Source organism: Cetorhinus maximus, chromosome 10 (genome assembly GCF_964194155.1).
Source record: "Cetorhinus maximus chromosome 10, sCetMax3.hap1.1, whole genome shotgun sequence".
In the NCBI taxonomy this organism is placed as follows: domain Eukaryota; kingdom Metazoa; phylum Chordata; class Chondrichthyes; order Lamniformes; family Cetorhinidae; genus Cetorhinus; species Cetorhinus maximus.
In genome coordinates, this window is record NC_135888.1 from 67,030,456 (window position 1) to 67,049,715 (window position 19,260).

The 19,260-nt window shown below is 39.0% G+C and overlaps 1 protein-coding gene across 2 annotated transcripts in view; it reads right to left on the minus strand.

Annotated features, from left to right (window-relative positions):
• Positions 1–6,165: 6,165 nt before the first annotated feature.
• The window catches only part of LOC144685748 (sideroflexin-1), a 78,011-nt gene continuing 64,916 nt past the window's right edge, over positions 6,166–19,260 (minus strand). For both annotated transcript variants that reach the window (XM_078550586.1, XM_078550587.1), the window contains exons 7-11: positions 18,625–18,752; positions 15,703–15,752; positions 11,669–11,718; positions 9,718–9,765; positions 6,166–7,175 (exon numbers count right to left, since the gene is read on the minus strand). In XM_078550586.1, the coding sequence (XP_078406712.1) occupies positions 7,079–7,175; positions 9,718–9,765; positions 11,669–11,718; positions 15,703–15,752; positions 18,625–18,752 (373 nt within the window). In that variant the 3' untranslated portion in view covers positions 6,166–7,078. The remainder of the gene's footprint in view (positions 7,176–9,717; positions 9,766–11,668; positions 11,719–15,702; positions 15,753–18,624; positions 18,753–19,260) is intronic.

The window sequence follows — 19,260 nt, forward strand, 5'->3', positions numbered from 1 at the left end:
TTCTTACACTGGTATGTCAGTCACTAAATCCAGTGGTACAAATGCTAACCTAAATAGTCAAGCTCTTTAAACAACGACTACGGAACTACTGGTCTACTGTACTATTAACTTTAAATGATTCTAATGCATCATCTTTCAATGTTCTCAACCATTAAACATCAAACTGGTGCCGAGTAACAGGTCTTGCCTGCTTTTGACCACTCATGGGGATCTGCCTTTCCGAGCTTTGCAACAATGCAAAAAGGCAATGAAAGATACATGAAACTAAACAGAAGAATGCTCTTGTTAGAGTGCTTTGCTTTCTACTAACGTCATTCTAAGCTGATGATAATGGAGAACCTGACCTGTTTGAGGATTACTTGTTTTTCAAATAATCAAGCTATATAAATTGTTGTTTGTCATGAAGGCCTGAAATCTTATGAGCATTCATTCTTCCTCAGTCTGGCCAACTGAATAAAGAGCTGTTTACTGTGACATTATGATTTCATAAAACTTTACCAAATGGAAGGAAATTTCCACCTTCAAATTTATCTGATTTGTTTTGCAGTACTGGTAGTGCAAGGACATCCCTTTGATATTTTCCAATCTAAATTATGGCACACAGGGAACAACTACGTGGAAATGGAGCTTCCTGGATTGGCTTGAAAATAAGAATCTGATTTTTACTGTAGCAACATGACAAGGATTTAATTCCCTTAGAAAATGTTCTTAAAATGTCTACATCTGAAACCAAAGTCAAAAGGGAAAGTAGTGAGCCAAGGCCAAGCATATTAGTATTGGATCAGGAAGTCTTAATTTTAACTTACATCTATTTATATAAGAACTGAATTTTGACAGTTTTGATTTACTTAGTTATAATTTTGTCATTAAACTAGCTTGATGATCTAATTTATGGGATAAAATAATTAGCTAATATTTCGATGATGGTTCCAATATACCACATCACAAAAGATACAAAAACCTTTTCACTGTTTGGTACAGAGTGTAGCTCCTTTGAGTATCATTTAGGAATTATATTTTTAAACCATTGTTTTACTCCAAAAGCTATGCAAGACAGTTTTTCCAAAGTATCAGTTCTGATCTCAATGCCATAACATTCAAAAACAATCTGGTTAACTATAATAATGAACCATAATGTAATACAGCACATTTATCAGCATTTCAAAGTTTTGTAGCCATGTGTTTACGTGACACTGGATATTCTTGAGGTACTAGCTTGTGTAATTAGATTATATAACATGCTTATGCAAATCTCATGAAAATCAGAAAACATTATTTTTTAGTTATCTTGTATTACGAGGATGGATAAAAGACAAGAGTATTATGAGTTACTCTAATTCTGAGCTGAATTTTCCAAAGCTACTTTCAGATTAAGCTGGTACAGTGGATGTAATTTTTTGTTAACTAGAATACAAAAAGTTAGTAACCTAAGACAGGCACAATCTGAAAATTAATTCACCGAAGAATATCGCTTTCTATCATGACCAGATCTCAATCTATTGCAGCTGCAATGCATAAATCATGATTTTGCTGGAGAAGCAAATTTTTTTTTGCTGTTTTTCATCGGTATAAAACAGATACTTGTTTCCATTGAAATGCTTCTGATTTCCAGCTTCAAGCAGCAGTGACCTGAGGACCTAGTTATAGGGTCAAACCTTTCTGGAATGTATTGGAATAGTTGCTTTTCATTAGTGTATACTGCTGTTCTGAAAATTCTGAAACAATTTATATAAATGATTTGAAGGTACCGATGTTATGGTTGCTAAATTTGTTGACGACACAAAGATAGGTAGGAAAGTGAGTTGTGAAGAGGACATAAGGAGGCTACAAAAGAATATAGATAGGTTAGGAGAGTGGGCAAAGATCTGGCAAATGGAGTATAATGTGGGAAAATGCGAGGTTGTCCATTTTGGCAGCATGATTAAAAAAAAAGGAGCATATTATCTAAATGGTGAGAGATTGCAGAGCTCTGAGATGCAGAGGGATCTGGGTGTACTGGTACATGAATCACAAAAGGTTAATATGCAGGTGCAGCAAGTAATTAGCAAAGCTAATAGAATGTTATCATTTATTACAAGGGGAATTGAATACAAGAGTAGGGAGGTTATGTTTCAGTTATACAGGGCATTGGTGAGGCGACATCTGGAGTACAGTGTACAGTATTGGTCTCCTTATTTATGGAAAAATGCAAATGCATTGGAAGCAATTCAGAAAAGGTTTACTAGATAAATACAACCTGCCCATTCCAGGTATTAATGAGGAAAGGCTGGACGGGCTAAGCTTGTATCTGCTGGAATTTAGAAAAGTAAGAGGCGACTTGATTGAAACATATAAGACTGTGAGACGACTTGACAGGGTGGATGTGGAAAGGATGTTTCCCCTCGTGGGAAAATCTAGAACTAGGGGCCACTGTTTCAAAATAAGAGGTCACCCATTTCGGACAGAGATGAGGAAAAAGTTTTTCTTTCAGAGGGTTGAAACACTTTGGAATTCTCTTCCTCAAAAGATGGGTGAGGCAGAGTCTTTGAAGGCAGAAGTAGATAGATTCTTGATAAGCAAGGGGGTGAAAAGTTATCGGGGGTAGACAGGATTGTGAAGCTGAGGTTAAAATTGGATCACCAATGAACTTACTGAAAGGTGGAGCAGGCATGAAGGGCCATGTTCATAAAATCCTGAAACCATTATTATTATGAATTAGCAATGTCTCAATGTCAGGACAGCTTTTTACCATATGTTGAGATACGTAATAAATCAAATTTGTTCTAGGCCATCTAGGTTAGAAGTGTATTATCTTTGTGTGCAATCAAAATTACATACACATTAAGATGCTTTTGACAATACTTTATTTCATATCCCCAAAATGAATTAAAAGTGAGGATCAATACTGATTTTGGAAAAGCACAAACCTGACCTCATTTTTGATGTTACTACAGTTAAATATCTTATACTTACAGACAAGGCTTGCGTGGCTATATTCGCCAGGTACTGTATCTCAGCAAGGAATCAATATTTTGGTGCGTGAAGGTACAAAATTGCAAACTTTAAAAAATGAAATAGAAAATTTGTTTTGAATGAAGAACGAGTTAAGAGAAGGAAACTGTGCAATGACTTGATTTCAGCTGAATGTCAGAAGCTCAAAAAGCCATTTTGCAAATATTGTTGAATTCATTCAATGAGGAATGAATACTCTCAAAAATAAATTTACATATATATGTACATTGTTTCTCTTCAATTCATTAATTCTTTAGAAAATGATGCTATCATGTTGAAAAATGTAAACAAGGCTCAACTTAGAGATATGGCAACAGAAAATTAGAGGAATCACCACCTTTGGAGATTGTCTTCAACATAAGCAGTATATTAAAATCCATTCAGAAATATTTGGAATCCAAAAATCCTTGCATGTAATTTAGATGTGGTGCTTTCATCTTCTGCGCTGGTCTAACAGGAAGTTGTACAGTCCATAGAGTTGTTTTTGACCGGAAAGTCTCTTCTAACAATAAAGGGCTCTTTGAAATTCTACATGACAGTAAGAGCAATCACCAGGACACCTGAATATCCTATCTTGCCCACACAGATGGATTATTTCGGGTGAAATGGTCACGATCAGAAAAACGACCATACCTAGCAGATGCTAGGCAAAATTAAGCAGTAAATATCACACCCACTCAAAGTAAATGTGAGCAGTTCAGATCATTCTTTTTAATGAATTTTGTGTTTATCAAGGAGAGGAATGTTTGCTTTGGTTACTTTAGGCAGTGTTAGTATCAGGTTAGATATTGCATAGTAGAGCTGCTTCTTCTCTACCCAAGACTCAGAACATTAAAAAAATTTCCAACATCAGCCATCCAATTTGATTTAAATCATTAGTTCAGCGGCAACTTAGGAACAGTTTGTGTCGTAGTCCCTTGATCATTAGAAATTTCATTACAGGCTGCCCAGGCTCACCACAGGATCCTCATAGCCAATTGAGAATGCTTTCATTCTGTCAGTTTAGGACTAGATTTGAACCTGGGTTCCAGAGGGACAGACCAATGTCTAACTTGGCCCAACCCTTCCACATTCTTAAGTTTTAAATCTGTGCTTTTGAACATTTTGGGATAACTTGTGGAGATTGTATGCTGACTTTAAAAAAATATGCAATTCAAGTTGATTAATTAAAACAATAGTTGAACTGTTTATGTATAAATGTCAATATTGCAAACTATAGGAAACCAATGAACATACACTAATAGATAATGATTGTTGCCATTCTCAATTGGCAGGGGTGGGGGGTAGTGGAGGACATGGAGAGAGAAGGAAGGAGGAGAAACGTACATGACATTGGAGTCAGAGAAATGTTAAGTATATGGATTGCTGGGTAGGAGATGGTTACAGGGATCAAGAGAGGCAAGGCCATGAGAGTATATAAACACGATGATGACAATTTTAAATTTAAAGTTTTGAGGGCTGGAAGCCAATGTGTGTCAGCAGGGACGGTAAGATGATAGAGTGCAGCTTGGGCCAGGATTTCCCAGTCGGCGAGTGGAGGGGGGTGGTGCAGGGCCCCCTCGCCTACGCGTAAAATGACGCGGGATGACGTCGGGTGGAACTCCCAATTTCACCCCGCCTCATTTCAATTTTCAGGTGGGCAGGGGCTCAGCAGAATCAACTGTGCACCTGCCGACCTGTCAATGGCCAATTGAGGCCATTGACAAAGTCATTACTGGGCCTGCCCGTCCAACCTTAAGGTTGGCGGGCAGGCCAGGAGCCCTGGCGTGAATTAGAAAAAGCATGAAACCTCATCCACGGGTGGGATGAGGTTTCATGTAAGTTTTTAAATTTTTAATAAAAGTGTTAATGAAAGTGATGAACATGTCCCTAGGGGGGGGGGATTCTTTTTTTCTATCGTTAACATTTTTAAATTTGACGCCAATCTTCTTGAGGCAGCACTTAGCCTCAGGGAGATGAGTGCGCTCTTTTGCGCGCATGCATGAAAGAGCGCACTCTTGGTTTAGGGAATCCCACCTGTACAGGGAGCGCATAGCGCTTTCTTGCGGACATCACGCTGGGCAGGCCTTAATTGGCCTGCCCACGTAAAATGGCAGCGCATCCCCGATCGGGGGTGCTGATCGGAGGCACGCCTCCACGTGCCTGCTCCTAAACTTCCCCCCCAATGGAGGGAAAATTCTGCCCTTGGTGTGGGATAGGACAGATGCCACTAAGTTTTTGATGAACTAAAACTTATGGAGGATGGGTGATAGGAAACAGGCCAGAACAGCAATGGAGTCATTGAGTCCGGAGATGACAAAGGCACGGATGAGGGTTTCAGTGGCAAATGAGCTGAGGTAATTTCAGGCAATTCTTAGGGCATTTCTGCAATGATGTCTTTGGACTCTACTGAGTCCAGGAAGAAAAGATGGAATTTCCATGTTATTTGTCACACAGGACTCCTATATTACATTACTGCCCAGGCATCAACATTGTATAATACTAAAATCCTGATAATAACAAATGGGATAGAGCTATATTAAAGGTTCTTACCTCTTTACTAGTTTTACTAGACATCGCCGACACTGCTTTGCCTCAGCAAATTTAAGATGTATTCATCAAACTAAGTAGCTAAATATTTCCAATGAGAGATAGAGTATAAGTACACGGTCAACCTTTTGTTAAAAGTCTTCAATGGAAAAAAAACAGGCAGTGTAAAACAAGCAGTTTATTGGCCATCACCTGTTTTACACCACCACTCAAGATGAATTTCAACCCCATTGTTTTTGCCTTCTCACCAACCAATGAAGATTATAATTTGCTGTACACTTTTTGATTAGCATTGGTCTTAGGGAACAAATACTAATTCCAGTGACTATCATGGAGCATGTTTGCTCCACATAAAATTTACTATTACTGGAGCAAATGGATGGCTGCTGTGGAACCAACATAGATGGGCAACATAGCGGAGCACACTGGTTACTTAACAGTATTGAATTCACTTCCAAGCACAAACAGGTTTTGACACAGACAACTGTAGTAATTTAATTTCATGGAAAATAAATGGTGTACACTGTGTTACACATGTCTTCAATGACAACACATCCTTCTTTGTAAAAAGATAAAAGACCTATTATCCTTTGAGCTAAGTTATATTTAGACAATTATTAGAATATCCAAAATAAAAAAACTACCTTTTCTTGAAGTTTGACTTTATTTAGATTTTATTTTCCAGTTTCATCAAAATAATACACTTCCATTGATTGAAACACTTGCAAGACAATATACCAACACTTTCCTATTAAAACTGTATTGTATTCCTATATTCATGACTTAATTTTAAAAGTCCCAAAGGCATTAGATTTCTAAGAATGCAAATTATTTTAAAGAATGTGCTTATAGAGAAACACAAGTTTTATTGCACAATTGTCATTGAGATTATAAATTTTAAAACCATTATCTTCTGATCACAGTTATCAATACTGCATTATTTCAAGTATTTAATAGCTCAAGTACCTAGATATGCTGACCTTTTTTCTCAATCTGGAGTCTAAACATTATTCAATTGCCAAAGTCCACAAGACATACAATTTATCTAATGGAGAATTACCTTCTGATGCTTTCACTCACTACCCTGGTATATAATTTGAGTTGAAATGTTTAAGCTAATTCTCTAATACAATTATGTTTACATGATACTAAACACAGTCACAAAATTTATTTTCTGTTCTATTCTAATTAGCAAATAATTATAAACACAGTATGAAAAACATTAACAAGATGGAATGTAGTTAACACACATTTGATTCATAGTAATGTTTTGTGCTGTGTCAGTTAACTGACAAGGTTCACATTAGTAAATGGTATAAGTTATTTTAGAAACAGACTACATAAATGCAGAGCCTATAAACTGTTGCCATTCTTACTGCAACATCTGAAACTAATATCAATTAGAATTAATTTAGATTAGTATTTTTAAGTCATTAAATAAGCTTTTTGAAAAAAGTACAAATGGGTTAAGACAAAGAAAAACCATTCTTAAATTTTGGCACACTGCACTCACTACAAATTGGATTGCTTGGTGTTTATCTTCAGTTATTTTATGTTTTCATAATCCTTTGTTGAAGTAAACATATTCCACTCCAGGACTGGTCTCTCGAACTTTGGCTTGAATATCATGCTCAAGATGGTTCACAGACATAGAACTGTAAGAAATTAAACAAAAGGCATCTCAAGACAGTTCAGGCATATAGTATCTCTCGAGCTGTGCAAATGTAGATGGAAATCTAGGTACATAATTTTTATTCAAGTTTATATAATGATTCTATACTATGGTTTGGTTATATGTTTACATCCTAAATGAAAACTAAGTCGCTGTGGTGCATTTTGTAAACCTACATACTACTGCTACAGTGCACCCATGATGGAAGAGGTGAAGATTCATTTATTGGCAGGGGTGCCGATCAAACAAATGGTTCTGTCCTGTACAGTATGCTTAAATATTGCGGTTGCACCTATCCAGGAGTATGGTGATCATTCCATTACACACCTGACTTGAACATTGCAGATGGTGTAGACTTTGAGGGGCCAGCCAGATGGTGCCTCAGTAATTGGTGATGGGCTGCTAGCTGTTCACACTATATATAAATATAGGAACAGAGGGGAGGATATCCAGCTTTGCAGATGATAATCATCTTGGAGGCAGGTAAACAACATAAATTAAACAAGCGGGTGGAACAATGACAAAAGCAGTTTAGTGTTTCAGGTAGTACGCTTTGGATACAAGAATGGGAAAAGGGGACACAATCTAAATGGGTAATCAATAGGTAGATGGATAAAGGGACTTACTTGTCCCTACTCCATTACAAACTATCTTGCAAGTGCAAAAGGCAATCAAAAAAGGTCGAGGATGCTTCAGTGGCAGAGATATAAAAACAAAAAAGTCTACTGAAACACTTGACAGACCTTATACGCACTACTGTATTCAGTTTTGGGCAGCCCACCTTAAAACTGGCCTTGGATTCACCAGATGATTTATGGCATGAAGGAACTGAACTATAATGACAGAGTAGATATACTTGGAATATACTCCCTGGAGATGAGGAGGTTAAGAGTGATCTGATAGAGATGCATAAAATAATGCAGTAAAGTACAGGATAAAATAGGGAATGATTCTTTCCTCCAGGGGGTAATCTAGAACAAAGGAACATCATCTTAGAATACAAAGAAAGATAGATTTGCATTTATATAGCACTTTTTCACAACCTCAGACTGTCCCAAAAAGCTTTACAGCCAATGAAGTATCATTATTGTAATGTAGGAATATGAGCTAAGTCAGTTTGTTTTCCACTGGCAAAGTCAGCATTTGTTGCCCATCCCTAATCGCCCTTGAACTGAATCACTTGCTGGGCCATTTCAGAGGGCAGTTAAGAATCAACCACACTGCTGAGCGTCTGGAGTCACATGTGGACCAGATCAGGTAAGGATGGCAGGTTTCCTTCCCTGAAGGACTTTACTGAACCAGATGGGTTTTCACAACAATCAGTGATAGTTGTCATGGTCACCATTACCGAGATTAGCTTTATATTCCAGATTTATTAATTGAATTTAAATTCCACCAGCTGCCGTGGCGGGATTTGAACCCACGTCCCCTGTGCATTAGCCTGGGCCTTTGGATTACTAGTCCAGTGATATTATCATTATGTCACCGCCTCCCCAAAGTTTAACTTGAACAAAGTGAGTGTTGGAAAATTTCTTTACACAATGTACTGCCCCTATAAGGCTATTGATGAAAAATTGATTGAGGTGTTTATAAAGGAGACAGGTACTCAGGAAGCAATTGATATGGAAAAAAAGACAACCTATTAAGATGAAAAAGGCAAAGGTATTATGGCTCACAAAATGGCATTGTGAATTAGTCACATCAAGCAAGTCAGAAGTCAAAGGTAGACTGGACTTGGTATGCTCGGCAGGTTCCCATTGATTAAAAAAAAACCAACAGCTTGGCTGCTGGTTTTGGTACCAGCCCACAAATGACCAAATTCATTGAATTCAATTTCTTAAAATGCTATGGTGTACCTCTGGATCACCAATCTGGTAAAGTAACCACTACCCTACCATACCTTATCCGAACATTTGAAACACCAGAAGCTTGCTACCCTTACAAAATAAAGGCTGATGTGGTCAATCTTTCCCTAGACAGTTAATGACTTGTTCTTTGTAGCACTTAAGATAGCACACCATTTATCTGTCCATTGTCCAATTTGTTCCATACTTGTCAGCTGTGATTTAGTCATCTTATTAAGATGGATAATTAATGATTCCACCAGAATGTTGAAAAAGATGACACGGTGGGATTCTAAGGGATTCCAGTGTAGCTTCTGCGATAAGACAACAAACATTAATTTTCATGACCCGACGTTTGAGTTTTCTGCTGGCATATATTCAGTTCAACAGTTCACCAGGTACGCTGGAAGAGTGTGACTTTAAATGATATTGGTGTGGCACATATGTCACTGGAAAGATGAGCTGTTATTTTAAAAATGGACAATCATTTATTACAACGAATAGTGGAAGAGTTCCGATTCAACAGAGAATAGAGGTATGTAAGCCTGGCACCTAGAGTTATGTGCAGGCTTGGAACTGGACTTAAAACTACTGGATGACATGGATTGTTTCTGCTGATAAAAAGTAAAACGAGCAATGTAAAATATCAAAAGACATATCATGCTTGAACTGGTTTCTTACCTTTTTTGTGGAAACAATGCACAACAAAGTGGTGTGGCAAATACTAAGCTGAAATGAGAAAGAGTATCAACAATAAAAATGGACAGAACGCAACCAATTTTTCACACATAATTCCCTCCCAAAGGATTTGAAATATCCCAATATTTATCAAACCATCGAGGCATGATAACAGTTCCATTAGTATTGTTGACAATACTTGCTCTGAATATTGAAACTAATTTTTTGAACAAATATTGTTTAATTAATTTTAAAATGTTGTAAGTAAAGGTGAGTGTAAGATTTTATGTGGGCAGATTCTTTGGCTTGGCGAGCAGGGGCGGGGCCTGCTCGTCAAGGCGTAAAATGACGCAGGGTGACGTCAGGCATGCGTCCCGATGTCACTGTGCGTCATTTACATTTTCAGTTTGGCGGGCACGCAGCTGACTTGGCTGCACACCCGCCAAACTGTCAAAGGCCTTTTAAGGCCTGTTGAAAAGCAATTAAGGCAATCAGCTGAGCTGCCCGTCCAACCTTAAGGTTGGTGGACAGGCGAAGAGCCCAGGCGGCCTTCACATTTTTCATGGAACCTCATCCATGGGTGGGATGAGGTTTCATGAACGATTTAAAATTTTCAGAAAACTTTTCATTAAAATTAATGCACATGCCCCAGTTCATGTGACAGTTTCACATGAGGGGATATGTCATAAAAATTTTTACAACACTTTATTAGATTGTTTAAACTTTCCCTCGGAGATTTCTGCTCTTTTGCATGCATCACGCTGGGCGGGCCTTAATTGGCCCGCCATGTGAAATGGTGGTGCCCAGTCGATCGGGGGTGCCTGCGCCTGCCCCCGCACAACCCCCCTGATGGGGAGAAACTTCTCCCCTATATTTTTTTCATAACTGTTTTAATACAGACTCAGTGCAAGATACTCCCCTGCTGTTTTATACTCTCTGCTGTTTTATGAGAAGCCCGTTTAGCTGTGGTGTAGTACACTTTTTAAAAATGTTTAAATTTGTAATCTTGTAAAATGAATTACAGCAAATCAATCTGATTTTATCCTTTGTTTGAATGAAGGAGCCTGACTTATACAAATTTTGGATGCAGTGGAAAACAGACCCACAACTGCCTGCATTCTCACCTACATTACACACTGCTGCTGGGCCTCACTGAAGCTGACACTGGGAGGGAATCCTTCCATCTTCAAACTGAAATTCTTGCCATGGGGATTGTGGTATGTAGATGCATAATTTGATTCAATGCCAGTGGTGAGTGACATTGCTACACCACTTGTTCCATTGAGCAGAATTTTTTGCCTGTCGGGCAGGCGGGCCCGACCCAATCTCCAGCAGGCGGGGAGCTGAATTGGCCATTGACAGATCGGCGGGCCCGCAGCTGATTTTGCTGCGCTGCCACCTTCCTGAAAATTTAAATGGGCCGGGATGACGTCGGGGGTTCCACCACCTGACGTCATCCTGCGTCATTTTACGTGTCAGCGAGTGGGCCCCCCCACCTGCTCGCCAATGGCAAAATTCTGCCAATTATTTTTATGATGTGAGTTATTGTAATCTGGATTGCACTGCCTGAAAGGGTGGCAGATTCAATAGTGACTTTTAAAAGGAAATTGGATATATACTTGAAGGGAAAGAATCACAGAGCAATAAGGAAAGAACAGGGGAGTGGGACTAGTTGGATAGTTCTACCAAAGTCATATGGCCTCCTTCTGTGCTGGATCATTCCCTCATTCTATACCACAAACTCATGATGCTATTCATGAAAAATGACTTTAATGACAAACTTTTTGTTCAGAGTCTTTTACTTTTGAGATGACAGTGATAAATCTATAAAAATAAAAATATTCTATAAAGAGACTTCGAATAACTGGAAAGGTTAGAGTAGCGCTGCCTCCAATTTATATTTACTCTAGGTAATGATATGCCAGTAGTGAGATTTCAAAACATGTCTACTCACCAGACTCCCACCAAGCCCACTTGAATTGGTGCACTCATCCATGGGAATCGCTATAAGAATGCAAACATCAATAACTTCAATTTTGTAAATTTAGATAGAAATATCAGTACTGCTACAGTATTTTACTAACCCCAAATAGGCATCAACAAGCTAGCTACATTTTGTATCGGAGATACAGGTTCATATGAAGGAAGTATTAATTCATTAATGACATTTATAAGCTTTTATAAGAATTGGTAAGTTAAACATAATTGTAAACATAGTCATTGTAGTCAACCTGAGCAGCTTGATTCTGAAAGTTTAATCAATCCTTTTTCTTGCTGATGTTCTCCGCTCCTGAAGTTATTACTTCCTTCTTGAAGTAGGATTCCATTGGTGCCTACTTTTTCCCAGTACCTTGTTTAAGTTCTCATCATATATGTGAACCCTAACAGCTGAGTGTCAGCCGATTCATACAACTATTGCATGTGTAATTTACTAAATGAGGCATCTCTGATGTGATTTTAAGGAATGCAGAAAATGGAACATAGCAGTATAGCCTAAAGTAAATCCTGGCAGCAAATTAAAAGGTCTCAGGTGTAACCCAAGGAAAGGGTAAAGTGTAATCTTTCTCAATTGCAGAATGATAATTTCCTATGGTTGGAAAGTAGGCAGAGAGATAAACAAAAAGAAAAATAACATTGCTCCTTGTATGCTTAAGGTTTTATTTGCTTCAACCAGATGTTTTTAAAAATATAATGTAATTTTTTTCTTGGAAATGATCAGTTTTCAAATTTACTGGATCTTTGTGTCTCTGCTGTCATGATAATGGTGATAATGATGTATTCTTTGACAGCCACTTACAAAAATTATTACTTGCATTTATATTGTGCCTTTAACATAGTAAAATGTTCACAGGAACATCAAACAAAATTTGACCAGCCAAGACTGCGTTGAAATAGTTACACCTAATACCTAGAGGTAACAAAGGCAAACATAGATAAATATTTCAGCAGAAGATGAACTGAGGCAGAGGGAGGAGGAGTTGGGTATTATTAGGGAAGTGGAAATAGGCGATCTTAGTATAGTGTGAATCAGGATCAAATATGACACCATGGTTGGGAACAGTCTGGTTCATCCTTCGACAATTTTCAGGGTGAGGAATGGAGTTGCTGGTTAAGGAATGGAGTTCATAGTCATCAATGCTCTCTGTAATACCATCAATCAATCAATAGGCAATGTGCACCACAAAGGCATAATTTTGCCTTCACGCACACCCCCTCACAAAAAAAGATGGCACACAATGCATTTCAGGGACTATACAGAGCAAAAATCAAAACTAAATCTATCCAGTCCATGACAATGAATATCCGCACTCAAACACTCATCACCATCATGCTGCTGCCATAATTTTTTTTTAATGCTCTCTTCATCTTAGATAGCATAGCAGCAGGCATTTAGGGGCACCAATCCCAAGGGTCTCAAAGCACTTTGGTCTGATTTTAACTCCGTGTAAATGAATAGGTTTTGAGTGAGTTAAAATTTTGCCTTTTGTATCCCAGTAATTTAATTGCCCCCTTGACTGCTTTACCTCACTTGTCCATAGTGTTTAGAATATAAATTATGAAGTCCCTTCTTCACATTGAGGATACCCTCCATCATGTGTTATCATGGCACTACCACCATGGTAAACGTTAGCTTTCGAACAGATCTAGCAACTCAAGACTGGGCAACCATGAGGCACTGTGGGCCATCAGCAGCAGCAGAACTATACTCAAGCCACAATCTGTAACCTCACGGCCAGGCATATTCCAAACTCTACCATTCCCACCAAGCCAGAGAATCAACCCTGATTCAATGAAGAGTGCAAGAGGGAATGCCAGGAGCAGCACCAGACATACCCAAGAATGAGGTATCATCCTGGTGAAGCTACAACATAGGACTACTTGCATGCCAAACAGCATAAGCAGCAAGTGATAGACAGAGCTAAGCAATTCCACAACCAACAGATCAGACCTAAGCTCTGCAGTCCTGCCACATCCAGTTATGAATGGTGGTGGACAATTATACAACTCACTGGAGGAGGAGGCTTCACAAATTTCCCTATCCTCAATGATGGGGGAAGCCCAGAACATCAGTGCAAAAGGCAAGGCTGAAGCATTTGCAATCTTCAGCTAGAAGTGCCGAGTGGATGATCCATCTCGGCCACTTCTGAAGGTCCCAGTCTTCAGCCAATTCAATTCACTCCACATGATATCAAGAAATGGCTGAAGGCACTGGATACTGCAAAGGCTATGGGCCCTGACAATATTTCAGCAATTATACTGGAGACGTTCACCAGGACTCGCCGCACCCCTAGACAAGCTGTTCCAGTACAGCTACAACACTGGCATCTACCTGGCAACATGGAAAATTGCCCAGGTATGTCCTGCACACGAGAAAAAGCAGGACAACTCCAACCAAGTAAATTACCGTCCTATCAGTCTACTCCCTATCATCAGTAAAGTGACGGAAGGGGTCATCAAAAGTGCTATTAAGTGGCACCTGCTTAGCAATAACCTGCTCACTGACATTCAGTTTGGGTTCTGCCAGGGCCACTCGGCTCCTAGCCTCATTACAACCTTGGTTTAAACATGGACAAAAGAGCTAAACTCCAGAGGCGAGGTGAGAGTTACTGTCCTGGACATCAAGGCAGCATTTGACTGAGTGTCAAGGAGCCCAAGCAAAACAGGAGCCAATGGGAATCAGGGAAAAACTCTCCACTGGTTGAAGTGAAGATGGTTGTGGTTGTTGGGGGTCATCTCAGATCCAGGACATCACTACAGGGGTTCCTCAGGGTAGCGTCCTAGGCACCTGCATCTTTAGCTGCTTCATCAATGACCTTCCCTCCATCAGAAGGTCAGAATTGGGGATGTTCGCTGATGATTGCACAATGTTCAGCACCATTTGCAACTGCTCAGATAACGAAGCAGTCCATGTCCAAATGCAGCAAGACCTGGACATTATCCAGGCTTGGGCTGACAAGTGGCAAGTAAATTCGCGCCACACAAGTCCCAGGCAATGACCACCTCCAACAAGAGAGAATATAACCATCGCCCTTTGACATTCAATGGCATTATCATCACTGAATCCCCCACTATCAACATGCTAGGGGTTACATTGACCAGAAACTGAACTGGACTAGCCATATAAATACTGTGGCTACAACAGCAGGTCAGAGGCTAAAATTCCTGCAGCAAGTAACTCACCTCCTGACTCCCCAAAGCCTGTCCACCATCTACAAGGCGCAAGTCAGGAATGTGATGGAATACACCCCACTTGCCTGGATGAGTGCAGCTCCAACAACACAAGAAGCTTGACACCATCCAGGTCAAAGCAGTCCGCTTAATTGGAACCACATCCACAAACATTCATTCCCTTCACCACTGACGCCCAGTGGCAGCAGTGTGTACCATCTACAAGATGCACTGCAGGAACTCACCAAGCCTCCTTAGACAGCACCTTCCAAACCCATGACCACTACCAGCTAGGAGGACAAGGGTAGCAGACACATTGGAACACCACCACCTGGAAGTTCCCCTCCAAGCCACTTGCCATCATGACTTGGAACAATATTGTCATTCCTTCATCGTCATTGGGTCAAAATCCTGGAACTCCCTCCCTAACAGCACTGTGGGTGTACCTATATCCCATGGACTGCAGCGGTTCAAGGCGGCAGCTCCCTACCACCTTCTCAAAGGCAATTAGGGGATGGGCAATAAATGCTGGCTGAGCCTGTGATGCCCATATCCTATGATTAAGAATTTTAAAAAATTACCAAGTAAAGCAGTGATAAAAAGGCACTCATTACAGTACTTGTTTTTCTTCTAGTTCATTACAACGTTTTATGCATTTTAAGATTAAAAGGTCAGTAGTGAAATGAGTGAATAGCTTCATTAATATTTTTTAAACACAGGAAACAAAATGAATACTGTTGGATATTACACTAGCATCAGAATGACTCCATAAACAGAAATAATAAAAATTCAAAACATAAATATCAAAAAGAAACTTACTTTTAAGAAGGCTTTCCTTTCCAAGGTATTCATTAGAAATGGAGGGATAGCTGAAAAAAAGCTCATTTAATAAATTAACAATATAATCACAAATAAAATAACAGAAAAAGCAGGTATCTTTGGTAACACAAGGAAGTAAACATGTTTCTAATGTTTTAGATTCTAGTCCAATGCAATCACTATACAAGTATTCACGACTGACATTTACAACAGATAGTTTTGAATCCATCAGAAAAGGAATTTGAATTTCTGTAAAGCATTCTGTAAACATTTGGGTAAAAAGTTGATGAAACCTAATATGGTAAAAGTAACATTTCTGGTTTTCCAGTTTTCACTTATCAGTTGGAGGCATTGCCAGCATTAATACCTGACGAGACAAAGAACCACGCGAGCTCACAAGACTATGTTAAAATGGGAATTTTATTGATACTATATTTCAAGATTGCTCGGGGAAATATATTAACATTTTAAAATAAGAAACTGTAAATTAGAAAGTATGCACTTAAGCCATTTGCTTCCTCTCCGTTCACACCAACTTTCCCCAACTGTTCCTGAACAAGAGAGATAAGTTTCCTCATCAAGATGAATTTGTAATTGACCTGATTTTCTTAACTGAATCTAATTTTTATCTATTTTATTATTCACCGAGTTATCTAACAGGTCTCCTTGGTCTCTGTGCAGAGCCAGTGGTAAATAAGTATGAAAATAAACTTGTTAGGTAGGGTTCAAACTCAGCAGAGAAACACATGACAGGTATTGTGAAGAGATTTCTTATTTGCATTTTTCTTTGATAGTGCTCAAAAGCACAGCTCTACATTTCCATATAAAGGTCCATGGACCAAATGGACCAAAGCTGGTCCATGTTATTTGGAAATCAGTGTTTTTAAGGTCAAGGCTAGAGTTTTGAGATCTTGGTCAAGATATCATCTTTCTGCCACTAGCTTTCCATCCAAAATCAGGCTAAGAAATGTTAGGATCTACCCACAGAAGCTAATCGAGTTTGAATGACAAGCAAAGGTGGGCCTCCTGAATTCTACTATTAGAGCTACTAGCAAATGGTAACCCTGCCAATCAATGCTAAATCTAGCAACAACCTAACATTGTATCTGAATTCTGAAAATCAAAAACACAACAAGACAGAAAAATAACTGTGGTTAAAAAAATCTGCTTCAATCAAATTGGAATTGAATTATTTTGTAAAACATAACTAGCATGCAAATACATCAACATGATAAATCATAACAATTACCTACTGTAAATTTGGAATAAGTATGTAAGACCATAAGATGTAGGAGAAGTGGGCCTTTCGGCCCATCAAGTCTGCTCCGCCATTCAATGAGATCATGGCTGATCTGATAATCCTCAACTCCACTTTCCTGCCTTTTCCCCATAACCTTTGATTCCCTTACTGATTAAAAATCTATCTCAGCCTTGAACATACTTAACGGCCCAGCCTCTACAGCCCTCTGTGGAAAAAATTCTTCAGATTAACTACCCTCAGAAGAAATTCCTCCTCATCTCTGCCTTAAATGGGTGATCCTTTACTCTGAGATTATGCCCTCTGGTCCTAGATTCTCCCACAAGGGAAAACAACCTCTCAGCATCTACCCTGTCAAGCATGATTTCCCCTTAATGAAGCCATGCTGACTCTGCTTGATTATATTATGCATTTCTAAATGCTCTGTTATTACATCCTTTATAATAGACTCTGACATTTTCCCAATTACAGTTGTTAAGCTAACCGGCCTATTAGTTACCTATTTTTTTTGTCTCCCTCTCTTTTTGAATAATGGTGTTACATTGGCAGATTTCCATTCCTCTGGGGACTTTCCAGAATCTAAGGATTCTTGGAAGATTACTACCAGTACATCCACTATCTCTGCAGCTACTTCCTTTAATTTCCTAGGATACAACCCATCAGGCCCAGGCGACTTATCGGCCTTTAGCCTCATTTTTCTCTAGTGATAGTTATTGTACTTATTTCCTCCCCCACTTTTGCCCCTTGATTATTTAGCATTTTTGGAATGCTATTAGTGTCTTCTACCGTGAAGACTGATGCAATTCAACTCCTCTGCTGTTTCCTGGTTCCTCATTATTATTTCCCCAGCCTCATTCTCCAAAGGACCTTTGTTTATTTTGGCCTCTCTCTTCCATTTCATATATTTAAAGAAGTACTTATTGTCTGTTTTTATATTACTTGCTAGTTTACCCTCAAAGTTTATTTTCTCCCTCTTCATTATTTTTTTGGTCATCTTCTGTTGGTTTTTAAAACTTTCCCAATCCTCTGGCTTACCACTAACCTTTGCCACATTGTATGTTTTTTCTTTCAATTTGATACACTCCTTAACTTCCTCGGTTAACCATGGTTGGTTTATCCCCTTCCTAGAATCCTTCTTCCCCACTGGGATATATCTTGTGTGTTTCCAACACCAAAGAGTAACACAAACAAAGCTACACATCAGAAACCTATGAACAACAAAACGATATTTGGTGTTCACCTGACAACAACACATTGTACAAATAATAGAAACAAAAGACAGAAATTTGTTTAACTTAAGTGACTCAGGAAGTCATTTTATTAAAACTGTTTACTTTTAATACTATGAAGGTCCTGTGGCGCAATAGGTAGTGTCCTCGTCTCTGAGCCAGAAGCTCTGGGTTCAAGTCCCACTTGATAGCCAAGGAAGGTACGCTCATAATGTGGTCAAACAGGTTGATTACCAACCTGCAAATCCTTCCAACACATGCCAATGGCTGGCAGTAAGAGGCGACTTTCCTGGTCAGCCATGCAATGGAAAACAAGTCAAACTTCTACCATCACTATCCATAACTCCAGACTACAATATGCATGTAAAAGTGCATGTTGCCACAGCGACTCTGATTCCGAGTGGTCTGTAACACAACACTTTTAGTACTACTGACCCATGCCAGGAGCAGCCATGAGGATCCTAGAGACGACCACTTGTACAATAGCCTGTTGAGCAGCTTTTGCTGATTCTCCTAGTCGGTTACCATTCTCATCTGTTACTGGTATTCCATGTTTCAATTCTCTGTGGAATGAAAGCAGACAGTGAAGATTTTTGGAATGTTTGGTGTTGCAAATTTCAAAGCAGCACTTGTCTCCATGCAGAAAGGCTTTTTGTCTAAGCAAAAGGAAATGCATTACAATCTATATTTTTGTATCCCAAGTTCATAAACAATGAAAATATTTAGATGATTACATTTTCTATGCTTCTTTAAATCAGTGCCTATCTGCTTATTTATTGGAAAAACTTACTTATAGCAATTTAAAACTAACTTTTCAAAAATACTAATTTTCTGAAGATGCACTGAGGGTGGATGGGGCACAGAATGCACTCTGGGTGGGGACCTCCGATGCCTATCACCAAAAGTGGCTTGGTAGCACCATCCCCTTTTCAGAAAGGCAGATTCATTATGATCCAGGCTTCTTTTGGTTTGTGTAGCCATGTTAAATAAGCTGATAAAAAGATTTTCAGAAGCTTAAATCATGCTGTACTGAGAAACATATTATTCAGGTTAAGTAAATGGAGTGCCATT